This window comes from Leucopleurus acutus (assembly GCF_964270905.1).
Source record: "Leucopleurus acutus genome assembly, chromosome: 10".
NCBI classification, from domain to species: Eukaryota; Metazoa; Chordata; class Mammalia; order Artiodactyla; family Delphinidae; genus Leucopleurus; species Leucopleurus acutus.
The window spans coordinates 40,009,662-40,020,245 of record NC_139153.1 but is presented as its reverse complement, the minus strand read 5'-3'; the positions used below and the strand labels follow the sequence as shown (position 1 = coordinate 40,020,245).

Here is a 10,584-nt window from a genome sequence, read left to right as displayed (position 1 = left end):
TGCAAAAGGAAAAAAAAATTCTGAGGCATAGGAAAGGGTGTCTCTTGTCACCACCTTCCCCATGCCAGAAGTAACAAAGAACACCAGAGAATCAGCCAGCATGCTCCACCCACAGCCTTATGCAGGCCCTCCATCCTCGACCCAGCCTCTGGTTCCCCTCTCCAGGGATGCCAGTATTTGGGACCCACATTTCCAGGGACCCCAGATCCCCCCTACGTCTGTTTCTGTCTCAGTGGGGAGGGCCCAGCAACCTTGGTCAGCCCAGAGAAAACCCAGGCCCTGCCCAGGGCTCACTCCAGGGCAAGACAGTTTCTGCTCCAGGGATGGGTAGTCATGGGGGTGGGAGCTGGACCAAGGGTCCATACAGACCTGTTGGGAGGAAGCACAGCACAGGGGTTTGCAGAGCCGCTGGAAAGAACCTCACCAGTGGCGAGCTGGCCACACAACACCTTAGACTGTTCTTTTTTAAAAAAGTATTTATTGCAAAGAATGTTGGACACAGTGTGATATGTGGCTGAGATCCAACAACATCCATTCCAGGGCGAGCAGGAAACATGTCTGCAACAGGAGCACATCAACCGTCCTGGCTACAACCGGGCAGCCAGCCAGGTGGATGGCTGCCCATGCAGAGCCGGCTCCGGGTGAGCCCTGCTGGGATCCCACACTTCCCTCTGCCCCATCCCAGTCCTTGTGACACATCTCCAGTAGCTCCTGGCTGCCCTCTGGACAGAGAGAAAAGGCCTCGCTGGTCTCACCTCAGCCAGCCTGAGGTCTTGGAGAGGTGGTGACATCCAGATGTACGTGCCGCTGACCAAAGGGACCTGCTATGGCCAACAACTGAGCATGACCAAAAGTCACCAATACTCTGGCGGACATGGAAGCAAAGGCTGCAGTCCCCACATCCCAAAGGCAGTAGCGTGGTCCTCTGGCCCTGGGTCTAAGGGGCCTGGGGCTCTGACAGGAGATAAGTCCAGAAGGAGGGTACTGCCACGGCTCTGTCCTGGATATCTCTCCACCCATGTCTGTCCGTAACTGCTGTGGCACTCGAGGCCGAGAGATCATCAGCCTGGGCCAGGGACCCAGGATCCTGGGGCCTGACTTCACCAAGGACCACCACCTGTGGACAGCAGCGCATTCAACTACAAATCCACACGCTTCCTCACCCAGCCTCACAACTTGCTGGCCAGCCTGTTCTCCCAGCTACAAAATGGAGCCGGAACCCGCGGCCCAGCCCAACTCCCTGGGCCCAAAAGAACTCAGGGGCGTGACAGATGGCAGGCTTCCTGAGGTCATTTTCATCAGGCTCCTGTGTACAAGAATCAGAAGCTGGGAAATTCCTGCCCTGGCCAGAGGCTGCCTCCAGCTCTGGGCTTTCCCGTGCTTAGTTCCGCGGGTAGAGGTCAACAAACGCCAGGACAGGCTTTTCAGGACCATGCAAGCTTTTCCGAATCCTTCACAGCAAATGCAGGTCCCTGCCACCAGTGTATACTCTTGTGTGGACACAGGCAGCGGCGGGCAAGGTAGCCCAGTGGCATGGCCGGGAGAGGAAGATGGGAGGGCAGCCTCTCCCTCGAGCACTGGGAAGGGTGACTCCTACAACTGTCCCGTCTTCACATCTTTCTTTACGTGTTGCACCATGAGAGCAGTTGGAGAGGGGTGGCCTTGGCTGCCAGCTCCCACGAGTATTCCAGTGTAGGCATAATTGGGAAGGGGTAATCGCAAACACCCCGCTCCCTGCATGTTTCTGTGCATTCCCATGTGCTGAAGTGAACACACTGCTTTCCTGAGCACCCAAAAATGCAGACGCACGGACTCAAGGGTCTGGCCAGTGGAGGTGGCTGCCTTGGCGGAAGCTCTTCAGTTCCTGGTGAGGCAGGATGGGGATGGCTCTTTCCCACGTACTGAGGCAGCAGCAGCTCATGAACACCTTGCCTCTGGCTCAGGAAGTGGCCAAAGAGAGTGTAGCAGAGCCCTGGCAGGGGTCCCCAGGTCTACCCAGGCAGCTCGGCCTCAGTGGGTGGAAACATCACAGCAAGTGCTTTCCGTTTCACATTTTTGGGTTTCACACTTCACGAAGCCCACCAGGCCGGTGAGAGAGAACAGAAGGATCAGGGGCTGGGAAACCTCTCACCAGCCCGGTGCAGACGCAGTCAGGCCAAGTGGTTTTTAGCAGCAGGTTGGGCACCGCATACAACCCTGACACTGTCAACAAGGAAACAGGTGGGCTGGGACTGGGATTCTGGGTGCCACCAGCCATGCATGGCTTTGAGGGTGTTCCTGTGTGGTGACTGTCACACAGACCAGAGGGCCTGGAATGACCTCGTCCACAGAGATCAACACCTGCCCGGGGGTTGCAGTGGACGACACACGGTCACTGGTGAGCAGGGACCGTGACAAGGGCTTCCTCCGGAGGCCGAGAGATGTCTACATTCTGCACAAAATTAAACACACAGAACACTGACCATTTGCCAAGGACAGACAGTCACCACTACCTGCTTTGCTCATCGCTATAGCCGCTGGACTCACATCCTCACCCCGAGGAGCCCCGGCCACAGGACTTAGACCCCGACCTTTCCTAAGAGCCAGGCGTCAAGAGCCTCTTGACACGTGGTGGGTGACAAACACCAGAAAAAAGGTGGGGGATGGAGGACACCTCTGGTTCCTGCTTGCTCCTTGCAGGCAGGTCAGGCATTACCCAGAGTGAGGCCATCCCCGCCTCCTGCCTCAGGTCTGGGTCAGGTGGGGAGAAACAGCTGGCTGGGAAGGGGACCAGCTCCTGAGGGTGCCCTCCTCCCGGCTATGTCGGTGTGTCGGTGGACAGGTGTCAGATATGGCCCCGGCAGCCTGCGGACACCTCCTGTGTCTGAGAGCTGGGGCACCAGGCCCCCTGCACCTCCTGAACAGCACCCCTCCCCTGCCTCAGCTGCAGAGCCCAGTTCTGTCCACAGCCGGCTGAGTTCAGGGCATCTCAGGCCTAAGGGATTGGGGTCAGAGACTCCCCTCAACTCTGTAAGACTATGTGATCCTATGTGATCCCTGATCTTGGTGGCCCAATGGAGCAGGTCACCAATGACCTAGGCCACAGCCCAGATCTGCAGGGAGGGAATCATGTCCGCTATGGCCACACTCCTGAGTTCACAGGGCTGGCCACTGGAATTGTAGGGGCAGGTGCAATTCTCACTGGGGGCAGGCTTCCCAAGGGCCCCTTTCTCACCACAACCTGTCCCCAAGGATGGGCCAGGACCTGGAGATCCTGCCCACCTTAAAAGGAACCATCCCGGAACCTGTGGCCAACAGAAGTTTGCCTCTCAGAAGTGCCTACCCAGAGGCAGGCAGGGTGCCTGCCAACTACCCCATGGCCATGTTGGCTCCTGCAAAGGGACCGGGGCACCAGCCCCTGATGCTTGCTGGGTCCAGGGGCCTCTTTCACCATCACCCCATCAATGCTGGGGGCCCAACACCTTCTGGGCTTTCCTCAGTACGAGGGGCCTGTTGGGACATCTACCCCGGAGACCTGTGTATGCCAGACTGGGCCTTCATCGGACTCTCAGGGCAAACAGGGAAGAGGTTTACACAATGACTCGTTCTGGTGAGGGGAAGCAGCCTTAGGAAATAGGAGGACACATCCACACACCTCAGCCTGTGGGGCCCAAGGCCTGCACCCTGGGCAGGGACCCAAGGCCCGCACCCTGGGCAGGGACCCAAGGCCCAACACGTCCCATTGTGGGTGGCAGCAGGCATGACTAAGGTCCCAGGAGCCTTCCTGGTGCAACAGACTCTGGGAATGGGGCCCAGAGGGGCGGTCCTGCTCTTGGCCTCAGTGGGAGAGGAAACCAAGATGGCAGAAGGATCCCACACGGGCATGAAGTGCTTCCGGGCAACACTTCAAGGAGCTTCTATCTTTAACGCTGGGGGAACACGGAACAGAGACGTGTCCTTCCGCAGGAAGGTCTCTACGCAGCACCGAGACACCCTCAGCCTCTGCATGGCCCTTTCCGTAACAAAGCAGGATATTTTTCATTTTTACTTTTTAAAGGTGCTCAGGTTGGACAGGTGCTCACGAGGCCTGGGCTGGTGGGACATGGAAGCGCCTGCCCCCTGTAGGCCTCTAGCCTCTGTTCTGGCCACAGCGTCACCCTGACAGAGAACTCAAGCTCACTCAGTAGATGCCCCAGCTGGGCCTGGCCCTGGTGGTTGCTGTGTCTGGACCCCCAGGAACGTGCCCACCACCCCAGCAGTGACCCGGCTGCTACCTGAGGCCTGTCTCGGTGCGTGTTCACAGCCGCCACATTCAGGAATATGGACTCCACTTTACAACCTGCCAAAGGGAAGATGCAAATCCATTCCCCCTCCTGAAAGGCAGCAGAGCCACAGGGGTAGAAGCTTCTCCCAGGAGGAGGCTCTCGGTGCTGTGGGGCTGAGCAGACGCCTCAGCCTCACTCCAGTCCTCCCACCTTGGGCAGCTCCGGAGGCCCCGTGTGGAAGCACTAGGCAGCGTGTCAGGCCCGAGCCTCTGGGCCACTGCCCAGCGCAGGCTCGCCAAGGAGCCCGGGCACCAGGCAGAGCCACAGTGAGGATGAGCGGCCCACCTTGGGGGCTGAGGGCGGTCTGGGAAGCAACAAGCCTAGCTCAGTGAGGGGTCACTACACTGAGCAGACCCTCACCCAGCCCTGTCTCACACACGAGGCGGGATCACCATGGTGCCAGGCGCTCAGTGCAAAGGGGGACGAGGTGATTAACATGCACTGGGATGACTTCGGCTGCCACTGAGCTATACAGTTATCGTCCCGAGGGCACAACCATGTGAGAGTGCCTCGTCCAGTGTTGAAGGGGAGGGGTCGGGACCCAGGAGGTTAGGAAGTTGTGTGAGGCCTCTGCTGGCAGAGCCCAAGGCAGAGGCGCATATTTTCAGGTCCGGGTCCTGGGGCCGTGGGGTTTTCTGGGGGATTTTGGAGAAACCAGTAGAAAAGACCCTCATGTGGGTGGGTGATGGTTAAGGAAGGATCACTGGGGAGGCTTCCTGTGGCCACAGGAATTAAAACAAAAAACATTTTATAGCAAATTGGGAAAGGTGGTGGGATGGAAGGAGGAGGAATGAGCCTCTAATGAAATTTTCAAGGGAGGGGTTTGCAGAAAACCACAGAACCCTGCAGGCAGCCAGTCTGGCAACCAGGTCAGCATGCGGCAAGCTTCTTTACCATAAGCCACGGGGGTCAGCTTCAGGACCGTGTGCAGCGGACACTTGAGGTAAGGCAGCTGTTCTGTGGACACAGGCGGAGAGGGTTGGCACCAGGGATGCCCAGGTGACAGTCCCCTTCGATCTCTCTCACACACACATCCCACCTCCCCAGGGGCAGCGTCCGCACCTGCTGCCTTGTCAAGGAAGTAGGCCAGGAGGCAGCGCATCACAGCCTGGTGGCAGATGACCAGCACGTTCTCTTGCCGCTCCAGCTCCATGATGACAGGCTCGAGTCGCTGGACCAGGTCCTCATAGGACTGCAAGGGCAAGTGGGAAGCATCCCTCAACCCAGCTCTGGGGGTAGGGATGGAGACCTTCTGGGTAGTGGGCTACCTTCTCCTGAACTCCTCACCATTCTGGGAGGTTGGTGAGGACTGGCAGTCTGACAAAGGGATCACCTCCCCTATCCCAGGGCCAGGTCCCAGTAGGACCGAGAGGGCAGGGCTGGGGCTTAGGCTGCGTCCAAGGGGCCACCTCCATGCCCTTCCTGGGGCCCTTTGCTGAACCCTCAGCTGCTGGAATTCACATGCTGGCAACTGATGACAGGTGGAGAAGACACGGCTCCCTTCCTACCCGCCGCACGTGGAGTACACGGAACGAGGCTTGTAGGGAGGGGAAGCAAAAACCTCCCAAACTTCCCAGAGTGCAACCTGTCAGAATGCCTGAGCTCCCAGGAAGGACCCTCACAGTCTGCCTGCCCTGTACCTCCCCTGGGTGCCGTGAGGGAGCCCTTGGACCAACCCCGGTGACTGGCAGGTCTAGAGCTTTTCACTGGGAGACCCAGCCCTGGGGGTTCACCCCTGTTTGCACACAGGGAGCCGTCCTTCAGAAAAAAAAAAAAGGCCTCAAGCTTGGAGCTGAGTTTGCCCCATGATTTGGTTGGGAGTAATACCAACATGACTTGTGCCAGCCCCTGGTATTTCTGGGGAAAGCCTAGATTGCTTCTTTTGGCAACTACCTTCCCTACCAATTTCCCCCCTGTATTCTCAAGTTTGAGCAGCCAGCTGCTTTGTTTCTTTTTACTGTTATCTGGTTTGGTTCTAAATCTGGGTTCTCCCTCACAGTATGATGTGGGGAAATATCAATGCTACCCGAAGCTGTCCTATTCCTGAGGACAGCACAGCATAGGCACCTGTGAGCCTGGCATTTGGGCGGGGGGTTTCGACATGTGTACGTGTATGTGTGTACGCAAACCTGTGCATCTGTGGGAGGTATTTTTATTTGGCCACTGCCTCAGGTCACGTCCTAGAATTGGGAGATACATGAGTCAAAGGTGACACTGGGGGCTTCCCTGGTGGCGCAGTGGTTGAGAGTCCACCTGCCGATGCAGGGGACACGGGTTCGTGCCCCGGTCCGGGAGGATCCCACATGCCACGGAGCGGCTGGGCCCGTGAGCCATGGCCGCTGAGCCTGTGTGTCCGGAGCCTGTGCTCCGCAACGGGAGAGGCCACAACAGTGAGAGGCCCGCATACCGCAAAAAAAAAAAAAAGGTGACACTGTTTCTACCCGGGGCCTGGGCTGAGGCGAGAGCCAGTCTGAGGGGAGGTGACAGTGCAGGTGACTTATGGTAGTCACGACTCACCTGGGGAAAATGAATCCCTAGGTCTGGATTCAGGGCTAGGGATGGTGTCTGGAGCCGCAGGGAGGATGGGGTCACCCTATGACACTCCCAGGGATGGGGAAAGTAAAGATGGGGAGTGATGGGAAACAGGGCTCCAGTAGGCCTCAGGGTTGGGATTCCTGGGCAGCACTGCTCACCCACCACCCAAGGAGGGGCCTGCAGCCTGGGCCACAGCTGAGAAGTGGTGGAGGTGACACACACACCCAGCCTGCCTACCTCTGAGGCCAGGCCCCTCCTGCTGCCCACGGAGCCTGCCCCCATATCCCACCTACCTCCCCCTTGGGGTACCGGTACCGGTACTTGTCCTGGTCTCGCAGGGCAAATTCCAGTGGATAATGATCCTGAATTTCCTCGTAAGTCATTTCCTCACAGACGCCCTAGGGAGACATCGCAGTCATCACATCACCCACATCAGGCCCAGGGATCAGCCCTGTGTCAGGGGGAGAGCATTTCCTGGGCCACAGGGCCTCTCCCAGCTGGGAAGAGCAGGCACCCTGGGAAAACTAAGCAGGGGCAGCCTCACATTTGGAAAAAGCTATCACACGTCTTTTCCACCCACCCATCGTCCATCCATCCAGTTTATGCCATAAAAATAAACACAGAAATATTAACTATGTGTCTTTTCTAATGTGTCTTTTTGTCTTCTGTGCTATGGAAATACTACAGCAGAGTATGGATTACTGTACAGGCTATAAAGTAAGATTTCCCTCATGTCATTCAGGATACACACACACGCACAGCACAGAGTATCGTACACAAATGCCATTTTAAAACAAAACAAAAGAGCCCAGGACAATGTGTGGACTGACCAGTGTCAGTCCTTCCAAGGCTCAAGCCAAGAACCAGCACACAGGAGGTGCCCAGAGAGGAAGCAATAAAACGCCCGTAATAAAAAGCTGCTGGACTATTTACAATAGCCAGGTCATGGAAGCAACCGAAATGCCCATCGACAGACGAATGGAAGAAGAAGATGTGGTACATATATACAATGGAATATTACTCAGCCATAAAAAGGAATGAAATTGGGTCATTTGTAGAGACGTGGATGGATCTAGAGACTGTCATACAGAGTGAAGTAAGTCAGAAAGAAAAAAACAAATATCGTACATTAATGCATATATGTGGAACCTAGAAAATGGTACAGATGAACCGGTTTGCAGGGTAGAAATTGAGACACAGATGTAGAGAACAAACGTATGGACACCAAGGGGGGAAAGCGGCGGGGTGGTGGTGGTGGTGGTGGGATGAATTGGGCGATTGGGATTGACATGTATACACTGATGTGTATAAAACTGATGATTAATAAGGACCTGCTGTATAAAAAAATAAATAAAATAGGGCTTCCCTGGTGGCACAGTGGTTGAGAGTCCGCCTGCCGATGCAGGGGACACGGGTTCGTGCCCCGGTCCGGGAAGATCCCACATGCCGTGGAGTGGCTGGGCCCATGTGCCATGGCCGCTGAGCCTGCGCGTCTGGAGCCTGTGCTCCACAACAGGAGAGGCCACAACAGTGACAGTCCCGCGTACCGCAAAAATAAATGAATAAATAAATAAATAAAATAAAATTCAAAAAAAGATGTGAGAAACTATAAAGTGGGGGTCAGGAGAACAAACTGTGACACTACAATTCATAACACACACAATAAACAAATTATTCTGAAAAATAAAAAATAAAATAAAATAAAAAGCTGCTGGTTTCTATCTTTGTCCTCAGGGTTTTTTTCCTAGACAAAGCCTTGGGGGCAAAGTTGTCTATTAAAAAGGAAAGATGATGAGGAAAATTTAAACCTATAAATGCCTATATCAAAAAAAAAAGATCTCATATCACTAATCTAATCTTCTACCTTAAGATATTGGAGGGACTTCCCTGGTGGCACAGTGGTTAAGAATCCGCCTGCCAATGTAGGGGACAAGGGTTCGATCCCTGGTCCAGGAAGATCCCACATGCTGCGGAGCAACTAAGCCTGCATGCCACAACTACTGAGCCCATGTGCCACAACTACTGAAGCCCGCGTGCCTAGAGCCTGCACTCCACAACAAGAGAAGCCACCACAGTGAGAAGCCCACACACTGCAACGAAGAGTAGCCCCTACTCACTGCAACTAGAGAAAGTCCACCCACAGCAACAAAGACCCAACGCAGCCAAAACTAACTAACTAAATAAATTTATTTTAAAAAAAAAGTTACTGGAAGAAGAACAAATTAAACCCAAAGCAAGCAGAAGTAAGGAAATAATACAAATTAGAACACAAATTCATTAAATAGAAAAAAGCAACGAAATCAAAAGTTGGTTCTTTGAAAAGATCAACAGAATTCACAAAACTTTTGCTAGACTGACAGGAAAAAGGAAAGCTCAAATTATTAAACCAGGAATGAAAGGGGGATATTACTACAAAGCTTACAGAAATAAAAAAAGATTATAAGGGAATACTATGCACAATTATATGCCAACAAATAAGACAACTTAGGTGAAATAGGAAAATTCCTACAAAGACACAAACTACCTGTTGTGAGTTGAATACTTCCCCCCAAAAGATACGCTGAAGTCCTAACCCCTGGGAACTGTGAATGTGACCTTATGTGGAAATAGTCTTTGCAGATATAATCAAGTAGATGAGGTCCAATGACTGATGCCCTTTTAAGAAGGCCATGTAAAGACATAGAGAGACACACACAGGGAAGAAGCCCATGTAATGAGGGAGACAGGGATTGCAGTGATGCACCTATAAGCCAAGGAATGTTGGCAGCCACCAGGAACCTGCTAAAAATATGGGCATTAAAAGGGATTGGGGGCAGGGGCTTCCCTGGTGGCGCAGGGGTTGAGAGTCCTCCTGCCAATGCAGGGGACACGGGTTCGAGCCCTCTCCGGGAGGATCCCACATGCCGTGGAGCAGCTAAGCCTGTGCGCCACAACTACTGAGCCTGCGTTCTGGAGCCCGTGAGCCACAACTACTGAGCCCACGTGCCACAAATGCTGAGCCTGTGCGCCTGGAGCCTGTGCTCCGCAACAGGAGAGGCCACTGCAGTGAGAAGCCCACGTGCTGCAACGAAGAGCAGCCCCCGCTCTCCGCAACTAGAGAAAGCCTGTGCGCAGCAACACAGCCAAAAGATAAATAAATAAATATATAAAATAAACGTGATTGGGGGGGACTTCCCTGGTGGCACAGTGGTTAGGAATCCACCTGTCAATGCAGGGGACACGGGTTCAAGCCCTGGTCCAGGAAGGTTCCACATGCCACAGAGCAACTAAGCCCGTGTGCCACAGCTACTGAAGCCCATGTGTGTGCCTAGAGCCCGTGCTCCACCACAAGAGAAGTCACCTCAATGAGAAGGCCACACACCACAATGAGGAGTAGCCCAAAGCCTGTGTGCAGCAACCAAGACCCAACGCAGCCAAAAATAAATTAATTAATTAAAAAAAAAAGATTAGGGGGATTCCCTGGCGGTCCAGTGGTTAGAACCAAATGCTTTCACTGCAGAGAGCCTGGGTTCAATCCCTGGTCGGGGAACTAAGATCCCACAAGCCACAGTGTGGCCAGAAAAAAAGTGATTATGGTGATGGCTCAGAAGGAAGTGAAGGACAGTAGAGCAAGCCTCTATTGCCTTAGAGAATAGGTATATTATCATGAACAGAATGTTGCTAGAAATATGAATGTTTAGGGACTCCTCTGGAGGTCCAGTGGTTAGGACTCCGTGTTTTCACTGCCGTGGCCCCAGGTTCAATC

General features: G+C 54.2%; 1 protein-coding gene across 1 annotated transcript in view; it reads right to left on the bottom strand.

The window, feature by feature from the left end:
• Positions 1–1,528: 1,528 nt before the first annotated feature.
• Positions 1,529–10,584, bottom strand: part of PFKFB4 (6-phosphofructo-2-kinase/fructose-2,6-biphosphatase 4) — a gene marked incomplete at its 5' end in the record, with an annotated part of 35,442 nt that continues 26,386 nt past the window's right edge. Inside the window, 5 exons of the mRNA XM_082848704.1 lie at positions 1,529–2,431; positions 4,254–4,318; positions 5,199–5,261; positions 5,367–5,496; positions 7,133–7,237. Of these exons, the coding sequence (XP_082704830.1) occupies positions 2,372–2,431; positions 4,254–4,318; positions 5,199–5,261; positions 5,367–5,496; positions 7,133–7,237 (423 nt within the window). The 3' untranslated portion in view covers positions 1,529–2,371. The remainder of the gene's footprint in view (positions 2,432–4,253; positions 4,319–5,198; positions 5,262–5,366; positions 5,497–7,132; positions 7,238–10,584) is intronic.